The following is a 27989-nucleotide window of genomic DNA, read 5'->3' on the forward strand; positions in this document are numbered from 1 at the left end:
TGTCTTTAATTTGTCTTTATTCTTCAGTCAAACAATATCATCACTGAATTGAAGAACGAGGTTACTGGTTGAAATACAAGTGCAGTGTGAGACAAATATGGAAGATAACACTTTGCAAATAAATAAATACAGAATAATTGTCTTTGCATAGTTCAGAAGTGAAAAGTAGGAGGCAGCAGTGCGCACGTGCTGTGAACTGACACACACCACCACAAAAACCCAAGTTCCTAGGCGAACTCTTGCAGCTGCAAAGAAAACAAACCAAACCAAAAATACCCCAAACCTTAGAGAGCACTAACTATTAAAAACCAGGCAGAAAGGGAACTAGTAAGCATTTTTTTTTTTTTAACAGACCATGCTGCAGAAATAGTGTTTTCTCCACAGACAGAGATGCTTTTAGATAATCTGCCTTGGCATCCCATACCCTGTCATACCCGACTGTGACGCTCCTTTGTTGCTGCCCATCTGAAGGCCTATTACGTTCTGTCCCTGCCGAAGCTGCTCTTCTGAAAATCCTCGTCGATTCTGCTGTGCTTTCCTGTCCAGATACACACACAAAAAAGCAACGTAAATACATACCATCATTCTGTGTATGATCATGAAATCACACAGGCATTGTGATCATGAAAGTCAATCTGAAATTGGCTCATATCTCTTGTAATGCAATAAGTCATTTGCACTATCCCATATGCTGGACAATACTAGCTGGGCTAATTGCTCTCCTGCAGGTAGAAGTAATGCCCTAGTCGAACCTATAACACTTAAGACTTTCACTGTCCCAGTTATTCCAGAACCCCAAGAGACTTCCCCAGAAGCTGTGAAAGGTAAACTATTTATGCAGTGTTGTATATAAATCACAAAATTTTTCATTTTATATGCCATCTGTGTTGAACCCTGTCGCTCTTAACAGTTGTAGTCCATGGGATCTGATCCATGAGACACTTACCTGTGCTGTACTACAAGTTGATATCCATCTAGAGCAACATAAAGACTGGTATAATTTAACTCAATAGAGTAAATAAAAGCTGAGTGTACCCAGAGCAGCAATGGGTCAGAGAAGGGACATTTTTGCAGAGTTTACATTGGTTGTCTGCAGAAGAGAACGTTTGTTTTGTTGCCATTTCCAGATCTCTCACCTCCTATGCAATAGACTTTGCCCTTTGCACCTGTGTCTTAACTGTATGGCAGTCCTTTATCTTCTGTCAAAACATACTGACCACTTTTGTTCAGTGTCCCTGGTCTCAAAAGCCCTTTGGATCAATGAACCTTTGTTGGAGCATAAAAGGAGGCTTTTTCTCCCTGAAAATAGCACTGAAGGCCAAAGTGGCAGCTAAGAAGGAGGTCAAAAGTTTGCACTCTGCTGCCTCGCAAGGAACTGTTCATCTTGGATTCATCTTTCATTTTTACTAGGTGGAGAAAACAAACGATTCATAATGGAGAAGGATCAGTCTGTTGCTATCAAATGAGGCATATGAATCAGCAGTCCCTCACTGAGGGAGGCTTTCCATCTACCAGACACTACTCTCACCCTATTTCCCTGCTGTGTCTGTTTGTCCTGTGATCAGGTTACAGGTTATGCTGCAATATGGCATCGAGTTACAGTTCCCTTTTCTTCCCCACCCCTCCACTAGATGAGAATACTAGATTAGGTACCTGCTGTGATTGAAAACCACCAACATGATCCTCTGTGTGAGGGTCAGATCCTGCACTGTGCTGAGAACCCTGGCTCAAATCTGAAAAAGCACTTAAACTCTCAGCTGGGCTCAGGGTGTTCAGGACATTGCTGGAGATGAACTCATGTCCTTGTGAAAGCCCAGCAGAGCAGAAGGGGGAGAAAGATCCACAGGACACCAGGACTGACCAGTCATTTTTCAGAATGAGTCCTCAAGTGGTGAAGTATAGACTAGTAAGAAGGCTTACAGGGGACCACCACAGGCTCTCAGATCCCACAGCTATTGCCAGAAAGCTCACTGTTTTGGAGGAGGCACACAGAACTGTGGTGCCTCAGAAAGCAGGCCCCTCTCACTGCTGCTTAATTTTTTTTTTCCAGAATACTTACACAGCAGCAAACTACTGCCAGGATCTCCACGAAAGGATGTTTTTAGAACAACTCCTATTACCTAATTGAATCTCAGGTTCACTGTGTCTGCTTCTATTTTAATTAAAACAACAGGAAAGCATTCTACTGTTCTTTACTCTTTCCTTTTAGAATTTTTTGTTATGTTGATGAGTACTTCCAGAGAAAGTCAAAAAGTAATTAAATGGGGAAAAATGAGAACTGCAAAGAAGAAATAAAAGGAGGGACTAAAGGTTAGCCTGGATATGCTAATAAAAGTTGATTACATGTATAGCTTGGATCAAATAGTGTTATTTTTACCACCATAAGCCCTACATTTAGTATATGATGATCTTTCAGATAACATGTACAAAATTGGTTTCTAGGTGGGTAGAAATGACCTTAACTGAGACTAAGAAAAGAGGTGAAATCAAGTCTACTTACCTGCCATGTCTCACACCATGTCAAGTTCCGTTTGGCCTGTCTGGCATCACTCTTACCTAAAACTGAGCCCACCAGATCTGCCAAATTTTTGTGCCAACTTTTCACTAGTGCTGGTGTTTGCCAAGCCACAGGATAACAAACAGCCGGGGATCCATGAACCTTGCTAGGGCATGCAAGGAAGGGGGCATCAGTCTGATGGCACTGGGTATGTGAGACACTGGCAATGGAAAGTTAAATGGCTTAGCTCAAGTGTGGCATTATCCTAATCACTGTAGATCCCTGCATGGATACTCTTATGCTGGTTGATATTGGTCTCTCAATTTAACTTAAGGTGATTAAGAATCAGCCTGAAAGCCCTGAATTATGAGTAACACTGGGTGGCACTGAGGGGATAGGGATAGGGAAGCTACTCAGAGAACAGGTCCTGACTGGCAACATGCCAGAACACCAGCTTTCCTTAAGGCAGAGACTCTAATATGGTATTTCACAGGCACTGCAATAGATATGAGTTGGCTATCCATGCAGTATGGGCTGGACAGACAGCGAGAAGAGAAGGGAGGTGATCACATCTTCATTCATGCCAAGAAAAACTGTTCCCACCCACAATTAAGAGTTCAGATGAAAATTAATTTTTCCATGAGGGACTTCGCTTTAGTTACATAAAACAAATAAGTCTGTCTGGGTCATAGTGATTTCATGTCTGGTTTATATTAAAGAATGTAACTGGACTTGAAATCAATTTTAAACCTAATTATATTCCATAAATATAAATCTATTTGTGCAGTGTATTAAGTTAATGTAACCTGATTTAATAAAAAACAATGCATAGGAATTTGCATTTATTCACCTAAAATTCAAATCTCAGATTCAGTTTAACCAGCTCAGGGTTTAAGACAAACAAAATTGAAGTTTGCTTTATTTTTGCTGAGCCTCACCTAGACATCAGAAAATTCAAGCAAAGGAAAGACAAGCAGTCAGTACTCTTTTTGCTAACCTGACTTCTACATTTCTGTGTAAGAGATACTCTTGGATGGCAGAAACTCATGTCAATAATATGCCTGTGGGGCAGGAGAGTAACTGTGGGAGGATTTCCTTTGCTTCCTGTCCCTGCTTTACAGCCTCCCTAGACAAAACAAATGGGATTTCAGAACAAATAAACAGCTTTGCCAAGACAGAGAATTCTTCACTGATAGGTGGTGCTCCCCAAGAAAAAAGAAGCCTAGGAAATGAAATAATTTTTGGTTTGATGAAAAAAGTGGAGACTTCATGCCTTCTCTTTGCTTAGTAAAGGGTCACTACTTGGGGATTCACAGACATCCTTAACAGCCTTGTCTTCATTAGTCCTTCTGTCTGCTATCTGATGTGAGAGAGCAAACCTGATGACAAATGTACACTTTTTCTGCTTCCGTTCTCGAGCCTCCAGAGAGAAAAATCTCCCTATTATAAGGAAACTTGGGAAATAGTCTTCCTTTTCTTCACAAAAAAATTCCTTAAAGCCTGAAGGCAGATGATATTACCAGCTTCCCAGGGAGACAGCTCTGAGCAGCTCAGTTCTGGACTTTACCTGTGGAACCAGGATGGATCTCCTTTGTAGCAGCCGTCATCCTTGGTGACCGCCAAACTGCCCAAAGCCATTAAGGTTCTCTGCACTGCTGCCATGTCCTTCCCTAGAAAGTCAGACAGTGAAATTAACATAGGAAATCCTTGCACAACAAATAGCTTGGCACACTGAAAAAGAGTTTTATCCAATGTATTAAGTAACTCTATCAGGTTCCTGAAGATGTGTATTAATAGAATTATAAATGCTATTTTACGATTGCTGAAATGGAAGTACTGACGTACAAGAGCTTATTAAAAGTCAACAAAGGGATAGAGTTAAAGCAAAACTCAATTTTTCAGACATTTTTAGGTTTCCAGACCTTTGATTATTTTAATGCCTTCCTCCATACCCTTTTAAGTCTATAGAATCCCTTTGTCAAGATTTTCTCCTAAGGAGAGATTACTTTGGTATACAAATAATGGTAATATAATCAGTAAAATGTGGCTGAAGGAGAATAGTATATTAAATAACAGTGCTGTGTCTCAGTTTATTCAGAGTGAGTTTGATCCCTTTGGTAACAGAGCTCACAGCAGTTCTGGGAACTTCTGTGCAGATAAATTCTATCAGTCCTTCCCAAATTAACCATCAAAGCACCTCCCTAAACCTTCCTACTTGCTATGATGCTATTGGGTTTCATACCTTTAATTTCTCCCTTTTGGTCCACTATTTTTCCACATTCTCCCTATGCTATCTTACTTCATTCCTCAGTTCAAAAAGTCAGGGCTTGTCTCATCTTTAGCCAAATAAAAGTTACATAACTCATGACCCAATCCAGACATGCTACTTTTTGGAATACTTTCTAGCAAAAATAAGTTGCAGCAGGTATTTCCAATTGTGTGAGGTGGTAAGTTACTGGAAATCTGCCTTTTGCTTCTCCCTTATGAAATCCTTCCATAAGCATTTCTATGACTTCCCTCCCCTCTTTCATTCCAGTTCTTCCTCTTTCCTAAAGTAATGTATTTAGTTAACAGATCTGATTCTGGTTGTTCACATGTGAAAACAAGCAATTCAGAAAAAAAGAGACACCAGAGACAAGACATGATGATAACAGAACTCAGAAATACTTCCAGTGGACCAATATTAATGAACATCACTGTAGGTGAGCTGGAGTGTAGAGGGAAGGGAGCAGTGCACACTCTGTGTTTATGTAGCGCATCACCCTGATTACAGGCAGATGCAGTCCAGGGCTGTGTAACACAGCGGCTGAAGTAAGGACAGCACACTAAAGCTGAAAACATCAGCTTCCAGCTGTGGCCGTCATGCAGCCTACTAAAGTTTATAAAAATCCTATCTGCAGGGGACCATTTGCTCAGAAAATAAATTGTCAGCCCTGCAGAACTGATGTATTTTTTATGTATTTAAGGCAAACTACATCATGGGGTCCTTGCTCAGGAGGGCGGCTGCAGAGCCGACATCCCCCACGTCCACAGGCACACATGGAGGAGCATGAGGCAGGAACCCTCAGAGCTCCCGGAGCAGCAGATGTACCATATGCTGTAACAGATGCCACATACAACGTCCTTGGGATGCCTCCCATAGAACAGGAGTGTAGTCACTGCCTGGGATGAAAAGAGATGCGGGGAAGGATTTAAAAGTGAATCAGCTGAATAATGACGGCAAGCGAAGAAAAAAAGCAAAAGGAACAAAAGACAGGCAGTGAAATATGATTATCAGCCTTGCAGTGCCATCTGGCAGCCCCCCCACGCTCTGTGCTCAGCTCTGCTTTATTTGTCAGTGACGAGTGGGAGATGCTGCAGGGGGAAAACTGAGTGGGAGCTGAATGACACGTGACAAAACAAAGCCACAGCTCTGCTCTGCTTTGCATATGAGGGGTGCTGTGGGTGAGGAAAGACCTGAATCCAAGTGGTCTTGTGTCACTTGCCCTCTTCCAGTGAAGGATACAAAGGGCTCAATGGTCAGTATCAAAAAAACCCACAAAACAACAACAACAAAACAACTAAACAACAAAAAACCAAAAACAAAACAAAAAACAAACAAACAAATAAACAACCCAAAAATCAAAAAACAAAACAAAACAGGGAAAAATTTTAAATTTCCAATGCAGTCACCTGACAGAAGGGATCATACACCTTCCCTGAAGCTGCATTTGACTCTGGTCAAATTGCAGCAAATTGTAGTCAGCGCCTTCCCTCAGCTCCAGTACTTGTTTATTGACAGCAATGTGGGCTGCCCACCTGGCCCACAGCTTCAGCCTCTCTGCAGGGACCCACACTGATGACACTCGTGCATCTCAGTGTCCTCTGCAGTGTGCTTTGAATAGCACAGCCTTGGCACTGTTCTTAAGGAAGAACTCTGCTCACTTCTTGTGCTAAGCCTTCCTCTTTAGGGGAAACCTATCTGGAATGACCTCTTCTTCAGGTCCAGAAAGGAGAAGGTTCAAACACAAAGATGGAGAACTGCTCTGCAAAGTACTCCAGAAATGCTTTTTTGTAAATGTAAACAAATACCCAGTGGTGCACATGCCTCTTGCCTGCCTGGAAATATATCAAGAAGGGATATGTAAAAGGCAGCAACCATGTCTTGGGTGTGGATCAGGGAAAGCTGCTAAGCACAGTACATTTAAGTAAGAAGGCGCCAAAAGAGAGGTGGTACTTCCCCTGGAACAAGAGGCCACAGAGATGAAGAAAAATGCAACAGATGGACTGAGTGAGATTGAAACAGCCAACAGCAGATCATATCCTAAAACATTTTCATTAATCATTACTAAGAATTTCAAAGCAAAAGCTCACAGAAAACAATTAGTGCCAGGGAAAAGCTGTTTCTCAGTCACATGTTCTTCTTTCCCTGTAAACATACATTGACATCTCTCTTTCTAAAGAAATTATGCTGTGTAGAAGTGCTGCAATTATGAAACAGTAGATGAGAGACTGTCCTTTCTGCCCAGCTAGTGCATCCCTGTTCAGACAATTCAGGCCTGAAGCAGCACAGATGCCAGAGGTCAGAGTTATGGTGAAACACAAAGAGCTCTCACTGCTGGAGAGACATACTGTTTCATCCCAGCACTGAAATGAGCAGCAGGAATGATGAAAAGGGAGTGGGAAAGTGCAGAGTCACAGATTAGCTTTGGAAAGTCTTAAAATAACAGTGAAGAAAAGCCTTGTATATCTTCCTGCTAGGTTGCAACTTGTGTTTTGACTTCTGTCCTCTAGAAGGTATTATCTTTTCACCGTATATCTGTTGAGAAAAAGTGCTGAGTGAAAGGAAATTAGGAGACAGCCACTTGCATTGAGAGCATTTTGTCTTCAAAGCAAGTCCTTTTCCTCATATGGATCAATGTACCATATTTTCATAGGCATGGTGGGAAGCCATTGCAAAAGACGGCGAAGAACAACATCTGAAATAAGTGATCATCATCCCTTACAAGATAGATGGAGCTTCTCTCTCAACAGCCTGCTAGGCTGAGGGGTGGGAAGGTGCTACTTCAGGAAAGACATGTAAAGATAGATTGCACAAAACACCAAAGACCGAACTGGAAGAAACAATCCTGCCTTTGTGCCAAAGGTATGGATTTGTCAAGCAAATCTGGCGCTCTGAGACATTCACAGATCACAGTAACTCCAGCTGTCAGTATGTCCTTTCCCTCTAACCCATTCATGAAGAGCTCTCTAGCCTTTCATTTCTCCAGCTGTCCTTCAGAGGAGTGATCTCTTCCACATATATCCTGACTGCCTGTGAAAGCACACCCCACTTTTTTTCTCTCCATATGTACTCCTACACAAACTATGCTGGGCAGCTTTCTCAGTGGATTGTTTTCCTCTTTCCACTGTTTGATTCTCCTGGAAGATTTTTGACCCTTTCATCTGTGCCTTTCGCTACTCTGCAGCTGTCTTTGCTCTGAGCGCTCAGCCAGAGCATTGCATCACCTTGTCCAGGGTTTACAATGTGTTTGGTTAGAGCACCAGGGCGGGATGTACCACCACAGAAGTGAGCAAAACCAGCCCCATGAATGCACAAATGACTCAGCATTCAGCAACTAGAACAGGCAGTTTCTATTTCGAGCATGGGATGGAGACAGACTTCACCTGTCTAACTGTAAAACCACAGGAGCACCCTGAGTTTTTTTTGCTGTTGCCATAGTGACATCTCCTAAAAGACTGTCTCCTTAGCGACAGAAGCTCAGCTAACATGGCATTAAGCAGTGAGTTTTGTTTCTCACTAGTCATAAATGAACCTCATAAGCTTCACAGAGGCATATATGCTCCTGGGAATGCATTTCTTAGCTCCAATTTAAGCTTTGCTTATAATTTGAAAACTGCAATAAAATTTTGTCATCAGAAAATCAGGGTTTTACATGTTCTTATTAGGAGCTATTTACTTTGAAATAATTAGCAGAGAGAACAGTTGTTTTATTACATCTGTGAATTTCTATCAGAATGATGGGGTTTTGGATAACACATGAGCTTGGAAAGGTTCTGTTATGCCCTCAGGGTAATATAAATCCCTCAGAGGAAATAATGCAACACTGGAAGAACATGGTAATGAGGTATGGCAAACAGAAACAAAGGATAATTACATTGTAGAATATGCCTAGACAAAATGCACATCAAAGCAAAGTAAAATGAAGACTGTAAACTGCCATACAGTTTGTTATTTTTACCTTCCCATAAATCCACTGTCTGGAAAATATCTGTTGTTCTTACTCCGTAGATTTCAGCAGCTTTTAAGAACTGAGATATTTGTTCCATCTGCTTGAAAGCCATTTTTGATTCAGAGATCTTTGCAATAGGCTCATTTCCCTTTGGATGCAAACTGTTTATTAACTTGCATAACAGCTGAGAGATAAAGAGAGAAACAGAATTAGAAAGCAGGCACCAAACTAGAAGGCAATTTCTGCACATGAAATGATGCTCCATAATGCTTTTGACCTGGCCAATTTCTGTCAGGGACACAATTTCTTCAGTTAAAAACAAAAAAGTGACTTGATAATAATCAAAGGACTTTAGAAAAGCAAAAAAGCTTTCATTAACTGAGGCAAAAGCCTAACTGTATAAATCCTAATTTTCTAGAAACAAAAAAGCAATCACTGGTAGAGGTTATATAACAACTGACAGAGAAGAAGCTTCATGCCCAAGCCAAAAAATAAGCAATGTCAATGGAAATGTTGTTAAAGTCACTTTGGCAGAGATTCAATGATTAGCATAGTCTTACAGCCACTGCAAACAGCAGCATCTGCCTGTTGTTCAATAAACCAATGGAATACAATGTTTTAGCTGCAGAATTATTCCCAAGAAGACAGTTATGACACAATCCTATCCTTCAAATTTGCTATATCTCTTCGCCTTTCCTTGTCAACACTGATAATTTCTTTAAGATAAAAGTATACATCTCATTTTAAAAAAGATCTCATGTAATGGCATAAAAATGTTGAAGGAATGAGTCATATATAAAACACGCATGACTCATAAGAATCATAAATATTGAAGTGATCTCAGTGCAGTGGTAGGATAATTTATCTTCTGAGATTAAGACTCTTGGTCAAAAGGAAAAAAAAATCAGATACTAAGACATATATTTCTGCACTGACCATGAGCTCTGACCAATTTATCTAAATGAAGACAGAACACAGGGGCACTGTGCATATAAAAACATGAAAGTGTGCAGTTGGACAAAACACTCACCGTTCCATCCATCAACCAGGTCTGAAAATGTTGCCTTCCAGGAGGAGGGTGCTCTATCTGTTCTCCACACTGTACAATAATCCAATTCACCAGCCTAGACTCTAACTCTGGGTCGTATTTCTGTTCAATCTTTTCCTGAACTTCTCGGCTTAAGCCATAGCTTGGTCCTCTGTTAGCCATCTCTGGAAACAATGGAGAACTTACTTAGTGGGCAGAGTCCCAATCTACACCTTTGAACTATGCACAGGAAAATTAAAGGATAAAAGAGTGAGCAGCCTGCCCTAAATGTTAGACATTTGAACAGATGTTCATCAAAACTGAAAGTAACTGTGTGGCACCGGGTTATAGCTCCACAGAACAGGGGAGGGATCAGTGAGGGAATATCCTTTTCCAGAAGCACAAATCAGCTACAACATCTTTTTTAAAAGAAAGGAAAAAACAGCAGTCCCCCCTGCCCAACCACAAAAACAGAAGAGAAGCAAGATTTAAAACACAGTAGGTCTGAAAGAGAGGCGTCTGCTATGTTTACAGAGAATGCAATAGGGTTGTCAGATCAACATTACAGCTGCCTGCAAATCCAAAAGCGCTTTAAAATTGCCTACCTAATACTTGCTGAGAGGAAGAAGGTTGTGCATGGGAGCTCAAGCAATCCGATTAAAGATGCAGTCAGAGTCTTCCTCAGAAGAGAAGGAAGGATGGATATCCAGAGATCAGCACGCTGAAAAGCGAAGATGAATTTAAGAGATGAAGGCTGCCACAATGCCCTGCTGCTGCAGCAGCATCGTGGTTTGAAGAACAGTGTATTGATTTGATTTTCCTCACATATGAGGAGGGTCAGAGCAGGGGCGTTGCTAAGAGCCATTAAAGAGACCTGCCTCCTCAGTCACAGCCTAGGGATCCTGTTTATCTCGCCCATCTGTGGTCTGTTTTCATGCGTCTTTCCTCAGCCTTGTGCTGCTCACCTCACTGGCTCAGATTTACTCCACCTAGTCTGCATCAACCCAAACTGCACCAAGCATCCTGGTGACAGATAGGCAGAAACACAAATAGAGGCAAGCAGTCTGTTAAATGAAGGTGACAGAAATTACCACACATCTAGTTTATTTTTAATCATAAGCCAGAAACAAATCTTTTTCCTCTCTGTTTCTGCATCTCAATGATAACAGGCTGAGAGTGTGACAAATAATTTCTTCTCTTTCCCGTTCAAATGCTGATAAAAAGTTTGAACAAGGGGACAAGAGGATAAAAAGTGAAGGAAGAGAAGGCAAGTAGTAGAATATTATTATCACCCTCTCATCAGTATATATTAGGCTATCAAATAGTGGAATGGTGTCGTGAAAAACAACTCAAACCACTGAAACCAAGGGGAAATCACTGAAAACTAGCAAACCTACTATAAGGCACAAGGATTTTACTTTTTGCTGCTATGAGTCAGCTAAACTCCAGTGATAGGAAGGGAGCTATTTCCAGGTACAGTTTAAATTTTGATTATACCACTCAGACAATGCAGAAGGGGAGAGAAGAGTTAGTTAGAGATGAGACTTTTCTTGCAGTCTGATTTAATCCTATAATAAATAAAATCACTTTGTTTCTTTCTGAGTTACACAAGACTTTGTCAAATATCTTTCATTCATGCTGCATTATCCACCTTGGTATGAAATAGTTTCCTTTTGGCAAATGATTAATGTTCAGCTTTATATGCAAGGAGGTTGATAAACCCAAGGTGGACACACAATCAGTTTGGTCAACTAAAGTCCTTCTTGCTGCATTCGGAAAGGAAAAAAAAGGGGGGAAAGCAATACAGTTCCTTGTATATCTGTTTCATAATGGGCTCTTCATCCATTACTTTCAAGATTTTGAATTCTCAGACTTACACTGCTTCTGATGCTGCTGGGCTTGAACAGACTCAAGAGATGAAAAATTTAATAGATGACCTAATTCATTGTTGTCCTCCACAGGCATTTCATTTAGTGCTTTCTCTTCTCTGCACTGGTAGTTTTAAACCCCCATGAAGCACTTGATTACATAACTCATCATGCTACGTGACAGGGCCACCACTTGAGCACTTTCTGTCTCAGTGAGCATGGGGCTGAAGGCACAGCGGATGCGCAGGAACCAAGGCTGCAAGCCCAGCCTGGAGATCAGAGGAGGAACAGGCTCCAGCTGCAACAGGAAGAGGCAGAATTTGAATTTGACAACCTTTCCCTTCAAGCGGCTGTTAAGGGCTGGGCTTCACATTCTTTGGCCAGCCTCACAACCAGTAAGCTTTATTTTGCACTTTCAGGTCTTTTTGTGTTCTTCCGTTTAGAAGGGAGCTACCTAGGGTGCCTGACTGTTTCTGGTCACACCAGGGGGCTCATTGCTCACTGGCAGCAAGATTTCATGAAAGTCACCTACCTTTGCATCAGCCTCTGACTCTGTTTCCTAACCTGGGGGCAGGGATGAGTAATTTAACTCTCCTAAGCTGCAGTGCAGAGTCCTCCCCCTTCAGAGGTGTTGGCTATGCAACCTGTTCTTGAGGGACCGTTCCACACTGGGAAAGCTGTAAAGCTTGTCCATCAACATCAATTTCTAATAAGGTTTTGAAAAGCTGGGAAACTGCAGAGGATTGGAAAAATGCCAGCTCCCCACCAATATTTTCCAAAGTATCACTAAAGAAGTCATAAGTCTGCTTTCTGTGGCATCAATCCTGGAGAAAACAATAGAATAATTTTTTTTAAAGTGGTAATGTTGATGCAATTTACTAAATGCTCTGTAATATAATAGAGTTGGCTACTCCATGACATGTTGATTGGGGAACCAATCTAAACCAATTCTGAAACAACAAGACACATTACAGATATTAAAGCTGGCAAACTAGTAAATCCTGTAATACGACTGTAACTGAAAAATCATTAATGATGGTGTACATTTTATTCAGTTTGTGCAAGAATATGTTACCAGGCCTGAACTATTTAATGTTATTAGAAGTCACAAAAAACCCCGCCGGCTCCTAAGAAGATGTAAGTAAACAAAAAGATAAAGAAACCTCCTTGAAAGCAGTCTGTGTGGAAGCAGACAAAAAGTGTCTTATTGCAGCCAAAGTCCAGCCATCGCTGAAAAATTACTTTTAAGAATGCAGCACTCTGACCTATGACAAAACAGATGTAAAAAGAAAATGCAGAGGACAATGAAGGTGTTGGGTAAGACACTGTGATTGGAGGGCTTGTCTGAATAAAATATGAAATGTGCACCAACAGCAATGGGAATATCATAGCCACTTCTGACAATTACTCTTCATAAAAAGGAGTGGAAGAGTCAAGTAAATTTAAATAGTGATTCCAGTAACTGGAGGATTGAAAATTAGAGCTTTTACAGTAATCACATCAGAAGGATTACCTGTTTATCTCATCAAAACCAGAAGTTAAGAAATGGCAAGCACATGTGCCTACAAGTTAAAGAAAACCTGAAGAAACTCAAGTTCCAGATGTCAGACACAGGCAGATTAAAGCCTGATGGTTAGAAATGTGATGTGGAAGAAATGGGCAGGTTTACAGCACGAAGGTACTACCATTAGAACAATTTCCCTGCTGCTTCTAATGGATTTTGTCCTCTTATTTCTCTTGGCAACACAAGACTAGAATTTATGACTAAAAACTAGGGCTGAAGCCTGAAAAATTGAAGTAGCATTTCATGCCTGTAAGTGTAGGATCATCCGCGGATGGCAGGGAGAAGGAATTCTGCTGACCTGAGATAATCTAGAATACGTGGTTTTATTGCATGTGTCGTGGGTAAAAAGGGCCTTGCCTTCAGCCACCAGCCTCGGCTGAAGGGAAGACCTGGAAAGAGCGGGAGAATGAACAAGGGGGTAAAAGCTAAGAGAGAAGGGAGAGCAGGGAATAGAGCTAAGAGGCATGAGCAGAAAAGGAGCTAAGAAAGGAGCCGGGATAAGAGAGGAAGAAGTAAGAGCAGAGAGAAGAGGGCAAGGAATAGAGCAGCTGGGATCAGAGCAGATGAGGTAAGAGCAGAGCAAAGAGCAAGGAATAGAGAGAGGGGTCCTTACAATGCATTATATCTTCTTTTGTGATGAATATTCTAATTTACAGTGACCAATACAAGACACAAAATCCTATAGAATCTACATATAGCCTATAAGAACTATTACATTACCATACTATGTTATATTTTAAACTCTAAAAACTACTCTTTAGACTTTTCTGTTTTGCTACATTGACCTTTGGTTCCTTAGTTAGCAGAAGGGTATCATTCCATCAAAAGGGATTCTTCTTCAGCTAGCTAGGCTATTGTTTTCAGGTTATATAGTAACTAAGACTCAGTATCCTACAACTCAAAGTAAGCTTCCATTTCTATTTTGATTATAGGTTTCATATTTTCAGAATCTTTTGCTAAACAATCATATTTATAAGGTTTCCCTGATTCATCTTCCCCAACATGTAAGCACCATGACTCACCTTATGCTCCCAGATAATCACAATATTATCCTATAAATTTAAAAAATCTTTGTAAGCCTATAAACAAATGCTGCCAAAACCAACAACAAAACTGACATTAACTAGCTCACTACCCATGTGTAGATCCAGGGTAACTCAATAGTTTTCAACGTCTTCCAACTAGAGTACAGAAAAAAAAGTAAAACCTATCGTACCACAGAGCAATCATTAACCTTTGTTAGATTCACTGTTTGGCAATTCATTCCTTAGAAAGAGCCTGGTATTTCAGCTATCCCAAGCATGATCCTACCAAACATGTTGGGTTGAATCCCCATCACACAAATCTATCCAGCAGTAACTGTGAAGTCCAGGCTCCATTTCCCTGGTATGCAACTGTACAATAAGAGACCTTTCATTATTAAGTTAAAACAAAACAAAACAAAACAAAAAGAGGGAGTTTTCCAAAACTTTAAGTTTGCATCACCTCCCTTCAAAAGGAAATGTCCGAAGAGCTGCTCAAAGATCCTCCCTGCCTGACTGCCTATGTGTGATGTCAGGTTTTCTAGAGTTGCAGGGAGGATGCTCAGGTCCAGTATAAGCTCAGTTTAAGTACCAGGCCTTTTCCTGAGAGCTTCAAAGCAGGAAAGTGCTCTGCAGAGCCTTGGTTTTATGCATAGCCTTGCTTTGTCATAAGATATCTGTAGATGTTCTACATAAGAGAACGAGTCAGACTAGGGGAAAAAGGTAATATTGGAATATTGCCCTCTTTTTAACTGTGCAAAAACAAGTGGCAGAGTTATCAGAACCAGGGGACAACATTAATTTTAGAAATTCTAACTTCTCTAATACTTTGAAATCTACAATCTAGAGGTCCTTGAAGACAAAAAGTGCTAACTTAAGCAAGTATCTTCCACCTGCAGAAAGGTTTCTTTGCCATCTCTGAAGATGTTATGCCCTTGCCCCAAGCAAGTGCATACTTGGAACACCTCAAATTTGGGTTTAAAAGAAAAGAAATTCAGGAAGGAAGGACATTTCTATTTGTGTGACAAAAGAGAATGCACCAATACTCCAGCCTGCAGAACAAGACTGCCATGAACAGGAGTGTTTCTGTAATTTTTAAGTCACTGACCACCTTCCAAGCAGCTTGCCAGCAGAAACAGTTACCACTTAGCCCTGGAAAACCAATTCCTGTGGATATAATTTTCAGCATTCCCAGGATTCAAGATGACCTTGAAGGTAAATTGTGCATTTGAATTCTCAGGACCTCTTAAGTTTTGTGCTGGATTTACAGACCTTTGAAAGAAACCCAAAATGTTTCATATCGATTGCTTATCTGTCCCCAACTAAAACAGTACCCGAGAACTACCTTGGTTTAAAAATTATACATTGCCATGCACATTCGCAGTAGAACAGAAAGAAAGTAACCTCTTTATTTCACTGAAACATAGGTCAAAACAGACAGCAAAATTTACAAACAAAAACCCCCTAAAAGATTAAATCCTCTAACTACATAAATGCTGCCTCTTATGGTTTGGGATTTAGCTTTGCTCTAAGGAACTTTTTCAAGAGCTACTGTTCCAAGGACATTCTGGCACACTTTCAGCCAGCAAGCCATAACCAATTAAACCCCAAACCCAAGGATTCTTGTTAAGGACAAGGTCTGATCCTAGGCAGCCTTCAGGGAATGCTTTTCCCAGGCTACAGTCTGGGCAGCCCACTTGCATCACTCCAACCCCTGAGCATGCTACTGTTCAGCAGACCTTTGCCACTGACACGAGCACCTGCTTCCACCCCAGCAGGCAGCAGTGACCTTCTCATGTTGCCACGTGGGAGGCAAGTGGACAGCATGCTGCAGATCAGAAGGCCCCAAAAGAACACAACCTTTCACGTGCTAGCCTAGAAACATTTCAAATATGTATTTTAATTTCAGAACCAAATGACTGGAAGTTTTAGGAGCTGTCATTTGCTTTTCCTTCCAAATATAAATGCAGAGCTGCCTGAATCTCCTTGCCAGACACAGATCAAGAGACTACAGCAGGTTGAAAATGTATCTACTTGTGAGCTGCAATTACTGCATCATATGGAGGATGCCCATTTCTCTTTAACGGTAAAGAAGCACTGGACCACATAATATACATATGCAGGACTTGAAAGAGAAATACAAGGTCAAGCCTACAACCAGACTGCAGTAAGTCCTGTAATTTAGATTTACACATTACATGACCAAGGCTGTAACATTTTTCTGTTCTAGGAAATATATATTGAAGAGTGATGAGGTGCTACAGTCACAAAGCAAATGTGAGCTATAAAAATTGACCAACAAGCAGTAAATCTATGAGCAGTGCATTTCTGACCTTCATCTCCATCTCCCCTTCCCAACAGTAAAATCTTCCCTTACAAAATACCTGCCAGGAGCAAAGTGCCAAGGACAGACGCATTAAAACCTCATGCTCAGCAAGCTGTCTGCTATTTAACATAATTGCTGAGTTCCCTCTTCCTTTCCTGTCCCTGCTGGACTTGAGAACAAACTTAGAAGGGTGAGAGTGCACTGATGTTTGGTATTTCTGTCTGCATTCCTTACACAGCTGATGAATTTTCACCAAGCCTTGGTGAAGTTTTACATTCATACACATCTTAATGAATTTAGTCATCAACACAAAGCAGAGAGATTGCTCATATCAGATAGGTCAAACACAGAACCCTCTTCTATATCCTCAGAAGCCTTTAGTATAACATAACTTTTCAGCACCTAAAAAACCTAAAAACTGTGAAAGGGTAGGTCTCTCGCAACAGCACAACTGAGCAGCTTAGAAAACAAGTTTGAATCTCATTATTCCCCAGGACATGATTTTCCCTCCCACTTGTTTTGGTTTTTTCCTGCCACAGAGGAGAAAGAAATTACAAGCACAAATGTAATGTAGAAACTCTGAAACTCTGACCACAGCACTGGTTCGGAAAATGTTGCATCTCTGTATCACAGCATGACTGGAGCACTGAAGATACTTGAGCAACTGCAGAGAAGTGACCAGTTGAATGTTCCTCTCTAAGCATGTTTTAATTTGATATGAAAAGTATGGTACCATAAATCTTTTAGCCCCACTGGGTAACAGCATGTCCAAGAGAGCATGAAACCAAATGAACATAAAAATCAAACAGCAGGAGGTGGTTCTTCTTAGGCCTATCCAGCCAGGCTTTTTTTGTGAACACTGTCTTGTTTGCATTTGATGTTGATGCAAGAGAAAACAGCTTAGCTAAACTGAAACTACAGGAAACACCACCAATTAAGTAAAAAAAAACCAACCCCAAAACCAAAAAACCCAAACCAGCTGGTGTGTAATACAAAGCCAAACAAGAGGAGAGACAAAACAAGTAGAATATTTTACAAGATAAAAATACATATATCTAGAACTGTGTAAGTACAGCTCAATATAAGAAGAAGAAGAGCACTTGTTTATTAGGAAACAAGTTGAATAAGCTTTAGAAACTGATTATTTCATGCAAATCAAGCTTATTGTTGAGGAAATGTACATTATATATTCACAAAATATACTTTGCATTTGTCAACAAATCAGCAGTCTATTAAAAAGTCCCCAAAATCGAATGTAATTTTTACAAAGGACTTTAAAAATGCACCATGCAGAGCTTTCCAAGTGTGTAATGTCCTATTTTAATACAGTATCTCTACAGAGGAATGAAATACTAGTTTTTAAACATGACTAATACTGAAAATCATTACTATGTAGGCATCTACTGGCAAAGAAAAAAGCAATGCCCCAGGCATTAATGCAGAGGACAAAACAGTATCAATTTGGAATGACACCATAATACGTGAATATCACATTATTTCAGATTGTCAAAACTTCCTGGGAGGTCAACAGCAGTTCAGAGGGGTAGGATGTAAATCTCCCTAGTTATCACTATCCCTTCTTTCAGGTGTCTGAGCGTGCCAAGTTGCCAACAGACAAAACTCTGGTAATTTCCAGCATGAACACAGGGAAAATGCTTATATTTGCAAAGGTAAGTATCAATGGAACTACCATAGCAAAGTCAAAGAAAAAGGCCTGTCTGCACAAGGCCTACCTCAGAGCCAGCTCTTCATATTTAAGCAAACCAGATTTATAAAAACCAAAAGTCAGCACAGAGAGGAGGACAGTAGCATTCCCTGAATTTCAAAACACTACCTGGAACACTGTCTTTATGAAGAAAGTATCATCTCTGCCTTTGGATTTAGGCCATATGTAACAAACTTTGGGTGTACCTGTACTGTAAATGCTACCAGTAATCTCCATTTAGCCAGCAGAAGGAAAACAACTACAAAACAAGTGGCAGCAAAACCCCTTCTCCTAGGATTAAGTTTTCAGTAATGCTGTGGTTTCAGCAACAGATGCTGCAGTTTTGTATTCCCAACAATTGTGCCAACCCTGTTAACACTAAATTCTCCCATCTCATGTTATTACAGCAGAATAGTGGAGGGGTCAACAACACAAAACACCAACAGCAAACAAGGAAAAAACCATCCTGAAAACTATTTACAGAACTGCTCCACTTCACATTTGCTTTCAACCATCTTGCTCTAAGGCATTGCAACAGACACCATACCTGTAAAATATCAATTATTTAATAAAGGCTAACGAAGCATGAATACAATGCAACTCTTTCAGGAGGAATACACAGCTACAGTTTATGCAGGCACACAAAGCCTTTTCCTTGTCTGAAGTATTAAACTGAATGTTTACAGGTATAACTCCCTTTCAAAAACACAGGCTCTAAACTTTTCAGTCACTGAAGTAACTTTAATATATGTGGAGAAAAAGTACATCTATTACAACTGGTAACTCTTGGCATTAATTAAAATTAATTACTTTGGAATTACTGCAGTCTAGTTGTTTTAACCTTTTCTTCCATTATGAACCAAACCAATCTGTGACAAAACTGGATTTTAAAAACCTATCATGGCTTAGGGCACAAAGTTTTGAAATAATTTTGATTTGACTGCATCTTTAAAACTTATAAAATCTGTTTTTTAGGTCTTATCAGATGAAAGACATACAAATACATATTAAAACAACAACTGCTTAACAGTACATAAACATGAACACAGCTCCAACTCCAGGAATGCAATTTGCATTAACTTTCTCAAAAGTTAAAAACATATTCCAGAGGTTTTAAAGCTAAAGTGAATGGCACAGTGATACAAACAGAACAGTCTATGCCAAAAACACTTGGGAACAAGATTTCATGAAGTGTTCTAATTCCTCAAGCAATTATCCCAATCTAGATTATCCTGAGCTGGATAGAGACTATTTATAAGAGCATCTTGTGACAGAACAAGGGGGAGAATGGGTTCAAACTTAAACGGTAGGTTTAGATCAGATAATTAGGGAAAAATTCTTTACTGTGAGGCACTGGAACAGGTTACCCATAGGAGTTGTGGATGCTCCATCTCTGGAAGTGTTCAAGGCCAGGTTGGATGGGGCTCTGAGCAACCTGGTATAGTGGAACATACCCCTGCCCATGGTATGGTGGTTGGAACTAGATGATCTTTAAGGTCCCTTCCAACCCAAACCATTCTATGATTCTATAACTAATTAAGTTAGGGAACTGGTACACTTGAAATAAAAAATTTGCATCTAAACAAAAGCCATCTTTTTTTACTCTTATATAAAAATTCAATTTTTTTACATCACAGCTTCTTGTTTCTGCAGAATTGAAACCTAAATAAAACTGTACTTCACAGAAACTCATCTGAAATTTAGGTTTTGTTGTTGATGGCTTTACTTTTTTTACTTCAGTTGTGATGGTTTTTTTTAAATTAAAACCCACTACCTCAGCAAAGCCTTGTTCAGCACAGTTCTACTGACATAGCTAAAGCTAAAAATGACAAACTCTCTAGAAATACCTTACCCCTAGTACCTTTAGTCTTTTAAAGGTAACAACAGAGGTGCCATGTACTTCTTCAAATAATAAACCCAGAAACTATATGCTTTCGACTGATGTTACACATTAAGGCCAGCCTGAACTTCCAGCCTCTCACCTAAGCTCCTCTCTCAAGTGTACGAATGGTACCCTAATTCTGTAAAAACCCCAGGTAACAGTCATATTTACAATTAAATCCATTTCCTATTAAATTCTATGGATTTACATCTGTAGAATTATCCAACTATCAAGGTTCCATTTACAGCTTCTCAGGGTTGGACTCACGCAGCTGAAAACAACCCTGCTCCCAGTTACCCACAGCTCTCAAGTCATGGGAAAGAGGCAGTGATGCTCTGTGGCACTGTACTCCCCACTTTGAAGAAGTTACTATTAAAGTCACCTTATTGATCCAGTTTCAGTTTACATCAAGATTATTTATTGTTCCCTTAACAGCAAGCCCACAAATGAACAATGACAGACAGTCAGCCTGAAGAAGATGACACACACCCTCCTGATAAGCACAGATGAAGAGCTCTTAAGGGTTTGAGGCCCTGCATTCTTAGAAGTCAAATTCTTCCCTATGTAGTACCCCAAGCACACCATCAGGGTGTGCCTTCCACTTTTAAACAGCATTTCAGAACAAAATAACCATTTATCTGAAATCTGTTTATTGTGTTTCATGGTACTCACTATTGTAGTAACTAACTTCAGCAAACGCTCAAGTTGTATTTTGCTTTGCACAGATGGTTTCAGACATAAGATACAATGATGTTACCGCAGAAGGACAATAACAGGTGTAAAAGATGTGAAAATAAAGTTTGACTGTACAGGCCAATACTAACAAAAAAGAATCAATATGTCAGTACAAAATTGTAGGAAATTTGTGAAAAAAACGGTCAAAGTGGTGAAGGAGAGGTTCTGAACACAATAGCAGCACTCCTTCACACTTTGAACTGTGTGCAAATGCAGCAATAATACAATACCTGTATTTACGAAACAGAGGTAAGGAAACAGCAGATAAAGCTCAGTTGCTACTGTGACAGTCACAGGCCTGCGACCACCTGGGTAAGAACAAGGCTTCTGTTACTCAAGGAAAAGTCAGGTGTAGAGTTCATGCACTAATGCTGCTCTTCAGCTTATGCTACTGTTGACAGCTTGTCAATTAGATCATCAACAGTATTCACAAGGAGCTTTGTGTCCTCCTTGTCACTCATCCGATGCTGGCCGATTTTGCGGAGGATGACGTCCACGTCCTTGCTCAGAACACGGTCAGCAACTTGCATGGAGATCTCCCAGGGGACATCACCATCTCTCATGCCGTGGATAAGCCGTATGGGACATGTTACAGGAATAGGACTATTCAGGACACAGTGATTTTCTGCTTCTCTGATAAAGTCATAGGTCAAGGAGTAATGGCCTTCCTCATTGTGCTTTGTTCGATACTTCCATTCACCCTTTTCTTCTATTTCTCTTTGTGCCTATAAAAAAAGAGAGCAAAGAATAGACAAAACAGATGTTAGGAGTACTTAAGAGTACCTCAACTTATTTCTGTTCTAAAAGCAGTAAAACTCCCCCAGGCAGAAAATTTCATCTTGTTCATTTTTATTAGCAGAAGTGTATTACTGTTCTCCTCACAGCACCTGAGAAGACAAATCCCCTACCATGTCACAAAAGCTGCTCTCCAAATTAATCTAGTTAAAATTCACCAATGAAATTAAGTTTCTTAGCCAGAACCTATCAGAAAAGAAAAAGATGTACAGCCACCATGAACAGTACATCTCCTTGGCTTCAATCAGTTCACTGATCCTCAAATACGGAGAAATCCTAAGGAAAAGACATTTTCTAGTGACCAGTCTTTTTGGTTTTTGCCATAACAGGTGTCTCTAAATACTGTATTTCTAGATTCTTAAGTATTTTCAGATTCTGAGTCCTAAATAGTAATACTGACACTACAAAGCACCTTAGAAAAAACCCAAACAAATTGGGAAAATATTTTCATTATTCTAAAGCACACATTATTTTTTGCCATGTTACACCTCATTTACTTTCCTGAAGACTAGACATTATTACCATCAAGGAAGAATCTCAGAAGAGGAGTTCCCACTACCTAAATCTTACAGTCTTTACAAACATACTAATCTGAAGAACTTCCTTTCTATGCACAACCTGTGTCACACTCATCCCGTGCCACCTCAACTACTTTAGTGGCTACTTCTTCATCCTTCAAAGCACAAGGATCCAATTCCAATGCAAATATAAGATAGTCAACACTGAAATCCAATGGACTGCAAACAACAGGGATCTGATCTCACATCCTCTAAACCACAGTAATATAAGCACACTGGCTTGTGCTCACACTAGTCTCACACTGTGTAAGCCTACATCAAACACAGAAAACTTACCCTAAAATTTGCAGGAAAAGTACAGTTTAAATAACATAATTGCTTAAATTTTTGGTAAGATTTTTAGACTGCACAAAAGCCAACCACCAACATTTACCTCGATGGGAAGCCTCTTAAAAGTTGTTACAACGTGATCTGCTGCTACAGCTACTCCAACCAGAGCAGCTACTTTATCTGGCCGTGCTATAGCAGCATGAAGCATCAGCCATCCACCCATGCTGGAGCCCACCAGAATCTGGAAAAGAAGATTAAAAAAAAAAAAAAAAGAGAAAAAAGAAAATGTTTTACAGGAAATGGATAACAGGTCTTTTTTTCTTGCACAAAGTATCAGTTTTCACTTGGTTTAACTACTTAAACCTTGGGCATAATCCTGCTGTCCTTACCCAGGCAGAACTGCTGTCACCTCCAATGGAAATTTTGCCTAAGTAAGTACCACAAGATCTGGTATTTATTATTCTGTTTGGCATGGCTGGTTATTGCTGTCTGAGACTGAAACACTGTAAACAAAATGAGAGTTGAAACAATTCAGTATCATATGTATATTTTTATGCTTCCTTCTCAAGATAAATGCACATGGTAAAGGCTCAGTGCTGTAAAAGAAGTAAACAAAAGCAATTCATAATACAAATTTGTTTTAAACACAATAGGTATTTGTAGGTCGTAGGAGATTCCAAGTTTCTCACAGGAATTTCTAAAGTAACTGAAGAAATCAAATGCTGCTTGTTCTGTCTGTTTTTTAAAGCTATTTAATCATATGGAGTATCTGGTAATCTTCCTGCAAATCCTTTAATTAATACATCAGCATGGGACACTGACACACTTTTTCATTAACAGGGCTGCACTGCACTGGAACAATTCCCTGTCCCCTGTCAGGTGGCACCTCCACTAGGAAGCTTTCTCAGACTCTCTGGGACAACCGCAATGCTCTGAGCAGGAGCTTCCAATAAACAACTTCCAGGAGGTCGTGCCAACCCATGCTTCCATGATTTTGTGACCTACCTGCTTGCAAGAGAGCTCATATGAATACAACCTCTCAAAATGATTCAGCTTGGAAGTGTGCAGGTGTCAGCTGTTCAGCAAAAGCTACTGTTGACCAGAGCTATTCTGGCATATTTTTGATCAAGGTTCTACCCTGAGGGAAAAACAGCATTCTACATTTAAAAATAAAATATAACCTGTGGTCCATCTGTAAGTTCATCCAGTATAGACAGAACATCTTTTCTCCACTTCCCAATTGTACACTCTTCAAATTTACCACCTGAACTTCCACATCCTGTATAGTCAAATCTGAAAAAATAACCATCAACATTAAAGTCATGCTACTCTCTTCAGCAACACAGACACTAACTAAATACTACTGTATAATCAAATCAGCAGGGGACAAGATACCACACTGAATATTTTGTTATTTGGTCCTGTTTATCACTAGGACCAGAAATTACATAAAAACAGTTTAAATATAACATACACAACTAAGTTGCACACCATTCTCTATCATTTGATATTGTCACTGTTAGGGACACGAAAGAACCACACTCACTCAGGTTCAGAAGTAAGCAGAGAAAGAGCAAGTTTATTATCATTTGGCATGTAAATCGGATTTGGAGTTTGGTCAAGGATTGGTAGACGAGAGGAACATCTTTCTGACCCTAGTGGTCAGTTCACCAGTCCATCACAGACTGGTATGAAAACAATCTACTTGTTTATGTTACACTAGTGAGAGACTCCACTAGAAATATGTAAACAGTCATCAGAAGGCTAATGAATCAGGGCAACAGATATAACATTCTAACTTACACGAATAGACAAAAAATTTCCCTTACAGACAAAAAGAAGAATCCTCAGACACTTCAGTTTTAAAAGTATTTTTAAAATGTACCAACCCTTTCAAACACTGAACCCACATACGAAGACTTATTACACTCAGCATCAGTCTCATCTATCAAAGGACAGCATCACCAAGCAGGGGCACATTCCTCTAAACCCACAGAAGACACAGGGTAACTTAATCAGACCTGGCAGGTAAGGACAGTGCTTACAGTGGTAACATAAAAAACAGAACTCCAGGTCTTTAATTTTTTATGCCTTCAGCTATATTGTTACATGTAGCAATGGCTAGACTACAGAAAATTAGAGCATTTTCTGAATTACTTTCAGAATCCATTCTCCTGATTTACCTCAGTCTCTTTACTGACAGAAAACCTACATTTAGAAATGGAAAAAAATACTTCTTATCTTGTATACAAGCTCCCTTAGCACAGGGAGCATCCCAATCCAAATGACAAAGTTTACATATTTGTGTTAAAAGCCCTTCCCACAACCCATGAGACTGGTTTCATATTCTCAAGAACAATACTCATCTATGTACCTGATGAAGGCATGACCTAATGATTTGCAGAAATCTTCAAGGGCAGTTGCTTTCTGACCATTCATGTTCGAATTGAAGCCTGGAAGGAAAATAACCCCTGGATTCCTCCCTTTTAGTTTCTGATAAGCAATATTTGGTCGATCTGGTCGAGAAAGAAAGCTGACCGATGATTTCAGTCTGAAAACTAATAAGAGAACCTATTTAGTACAATCATCATTATAACCTCGGCAGAAACACAAGGTTTTATAAACCCAGAGTTGGGCAAATACGGACATCTTATGTGAAAATAAGACATTTCGGCTCAAGAGAGAAGAAAAAAGCATCTCCTGTATTCTTTAATGACTGACAAGTACTGATGAACCTGAAAGAGAAAGTTGTGATTCACTCTCAAATCATTAAACGCCAACCACATACAGTTCACTCAGCAATTAGCAAAGTGGTTGACTGAAAACCACTAAGGCTTCCTAGACTTCATGAGTCCTCATGTTTCATACCTTCTAGAATACATGTACTCATTTCACAAAAAAAATCTTCCCGTTTAGTATCTGCTTAGTTTAACCTTTTATTTCCAAAAAGCATAATTGTGAGACTAGAGTACTCTGTGCAATTGAAGTTTACAAGTACATGAGGTCACAAATTTTTCATGAAAATTAAAACTTAAGGATAAAACTGCACCTCTGTCAAAACCCTGGATCCACATAATATATGGAGATGTAGGTGCAAGTTCATAATTAAAAATTGGGAAAGAATCTTGTGACTAACTTTTTCATCATGATGAGCATAAAACAACATTAGCATTGTTTAAACCAAATGAAATAAATAACATCAAACAAGGAAATAAGATTAACAGAGGAAATGCTGACTAATTAATAATTCTGCTGAATCTCAACAGCTGCTACAGGATTTAATCTAACTTTAGCAGTCAGCTGTACCTCTATTGCAGGTGAGGACAAGTAATTCGTAGAGAGCTGTCAAGGAGACTTAATCCACCCTATTATCCAATTCAGCAAGGTAATTTGTTAAAGTGAAAGCTTGGTCAAGTCTTCAAAGACTCTGACACTCTTCTTAGATTAGAAGATGACTGTCTCTTCAACAGTGGGACACAGAAACTATGCAACCCAAAATAAAGCATCAGGGCTTCCTAGGGGTGGATAAATAGTGCAAAACCCAAGCCCTGACAGTGTCACACATAATTATCCTTCAGCCTTGAGTTATGTTTTGCCACTATCAGAGAGATTACATTCAAGGGGTTTTGGGGTTTGTTAAACTTGGATGTGCATGAGTAAGTGTGGATACATAACAGATACAGGGTGCAGCTGGCATTCAGCACTTTCCTACAGTCCAACAGAAATTGTATCATTTGAACTACAGATTAAAACCATTAAATTGCTCCTCAAACAATGAGGAAGTTCTTTATCCTACTGAGGCATGAGTTGTTTATAAAGGTGAATGACTTCCGCAGGAAAGGTATTCAGATGCATCTACACTGTGGCTTTATCTGTGTGTGTCTCTCACTAAGCCAGTCACTTCTTTAAGTGCCAGTAAGAGGAGATACAGAAAGAACTAAATGTAATAGAAAAATAATTGGGAGTATTTTTCTCCCCCCTAAGCCCTGCTAGCCATCTCTGAAGCCATTGTCTTCCACATTGCAGCACTCTGAAGGGGTACTCAAATAATTCTGACACTGGGCAGGGTTCCAACTGCAGTTACAAGACACAACCACTGCCTAAGCTATTTCACAAACTATTCTTCCATTTAACAAGTTAATGGAAGCACCAGCAGCGATCCCAACCTGAATAATGCAAACCCCAAAACAACCACCGCAGCCAACCCAAAAGCAAAGCTCAATGCAGTCATCCTCTCAGATTTCTCTTGAAACAGACAAAACCATCAGCAGCTACCCAGTAATTTCTCCTCCTGGTTTTAGGAAAGACCTTTGGGAAGCATTCCTGAAGGTGCAAGGCAGTTATTAGTGTTTATAAAAGCAAGTTACAGACAGAAGGTGATAGCTACAGGAAGACCACAGGACCCCTGCCCAATGTAATCTATGGAATTCTCTTCATATGGGAGTCACTGTGCACTTTTATGAACATCAGAAACTCTGACTGAGACCAGCGTTACATTACACATCAAAGCCAAAGACGTTCCCTGAACAACTCCGGGTATGTTCCTGCACTGAGATCTCCCCACTGCCAGCAGCAGCAGAGTAATGGTGCTGTGACAAGTAACGGACTCAGTCCTGCCCATATCTGGTTTCATTCAACCACCCACATTCCAGCAGGAACTGCTGCTTGGCCTGGTCTCAGAGCACCTAAAGACACACCCAAATAAACAGACACTCCGATGTTACTGTTATAAACATACATAAAGGGAGAAAAAATAGCAACAAAATCCCGCTGTACTCAAGCGTTTATGCAGCTACAAAATGTGCACCCCTAGTGGCAAGTAACTTTTACTCATTGAGCAACCTTAGACGAGATTCATCTGTCGAATTAAAGGCAATGAATAAACTCAACAGGTCAGAAAAGCACGGGGTCTGACATATCAAGAAGGTCACTGCGTGTTTGGGCAGAGACCGATCTCACTTAAAAGCGGATGCAGGAAAGCTGCTCAGGTGCCTGAAGGAACTTTACAGGCAGGCACGTTTCACACCCGATCAAACAAACTGGCTCCTCAAAATCCACCGGGGGCAAGAGCTTAGAGCCAACAAAAAACGCCTGGCAAAGCAGCTGCCCTGCCCAGTGCACAGACATGGAGGCCCCCGTGAGCCTGGCGGGGAGGAGAAGCCTGTCAGACACCCCGTCGGAAGGGAACCGAGTTAAATGCCCATCCCCACCAGAGGGCCGCGCCCCGGCCCTTCCCGATGGAGACGGCGCCGAAGGGGAGGAGAGGGTGCCCGAGAGCCGCCCGGCGGCCGTCACAGCCGGCACCGACGCACATCCTCTCTCCTCCGACTGGCACCCCTTCTGCTCCGAGCTCCGCGCGGCCCGTCCCTTACCCAGGAGCGCCGGGGCCGCCCTGAGCGGTGACAGCGATCCCCGCAGGGCCGCGGCACGGCCGACCCGCACCAGCGCTCCCGCTATGGCTGCCATGGCCGCCGCCCGCGCCCGCGCACGCGCCGCGCGCCTCCCCCG

General features: G+C 40.6%; 2 protein-coding genes across 3 annotated transcripts; both read right to left on the reverse strand.

The window, feature by feature from the left end:
- TAGLN3 (transgelin 3) lies at window positions 1–10430 on the reverse strand. The gene is made up of 5 exons (XM_066174960.1): window positions 10342–10430; window positions 9740–9921; window positions 8719–8893; window positions 4065–4167; window positions 1–538 (listed from the first exon to the last, which is right to left on the reverse strand). The coding sequence occupies exons 2-5, from the start codon at window positions 9917–9919 to the stop codon at window positions 397–399; spliced, it is 600 nt and encodes a 199-aa protein (XP_066031057.1). The 5' UTR covers window positions 9920–9921; window positions 10342–10430; the 3' UTR covers window positions 1–396.
- On the reverse strand, window positions 10387–27960 carry ABHD10 (abhydrolase domain containing 10, depalmitoylase). 2 transcript variants are annotated; one of them, XR_010719239.1, is made up of 6 exons: window positions 27854–27960; window positions 24856–25039; window positions 23663–23774; window positions 22585–22722; window positions 21069–21563; window positions 10387–10457 (listed from the first exon to the last, which is right to left on the reverse strand). XR_010719239.1 is itself a non-coding variant. In XM_066174946.1 (5 exons), exons 1-5 carry the CDS (start codon window positions 27945–27947, stop codon window positions 21222–21224), a joined length of 870 nt encoding a protein of 289 aa, XP_066031043.1. In that variant the 5' UTR covers window positions 27948–27960; the 3' UTR covers window positions 15577–21221. The 2 variants fall into 2 exon arrangements, 1 of the variants encoding a protein (XP_066031043.1); XM_066174946.1 differs by lacking the exon at window positions 10387–10457 and having other exon boundaries at window positions 15577–21563.
- Window positions 27961–27989: the final 29 nt, after the last annotated feature.

Source organism: Chamaea fasciata, unplaced genomic scaffold, assembly GCF_029207755.1.
Source record: "Chamaea fasciata isolate MVZ Bird 193981 ecotype frontalis unplaced genomic scaffold, bChaFas1.0.hap1 SCAF_2, whole genome shotgun sequence".
Classification (NCBI taxonomy): Eukaryota; Metazoa; Chordata; class Aves; order Passeriformes; family Sylviidae; genus Chamaea; species Chamaea fasciata.

Bases quoted from the DNA above. Each gene is read 5' to 3' on its own strand.
- TAGLN3 (XM_066174960.1), bottom strand. From the start codon at position 9,919: ATGGCTAACAGAGGACCAAGCTATGGCTTAAGCCGAGAAGTTCAGGAA. The intron at 8,894-9,739 runs GTGAGTGTTTTG...TTTATCTCTCAG, and splicing joins CCTGGTTGATGGATGGAACG to CTGTTATGCAAGTTAATAAA. The intron at 4,168-8,718 runs GTAAAAATAACA...CTGACTTTCTAG, and splicing joins GACAGTGGATTTATGGGAAG to GGAAGGACATGGCAGCAGTG.
- ABHD10 (XM_066174946.1), bottom strand. From the start codon at position 27,947: ATGGCAGCCATAGCGGGAGCGCTGGTGCGGGTCGGCCGTGCCGCGGCC. The intron at 23,775-24,855 runs GTACATAGATGA...TTATTTTTTCAG, and splicing joins TTAGGTCATGCCTTCATCAG to ATTTGACTATACAGGATGTG. The intron at 21,564-22,584 runs GTAAATGTTGGT...CTTTTTTTATAG, and splicing joins TTAAGAGGCTTCCCATCGAG to GCACAAAGAGAAATAGAAGA.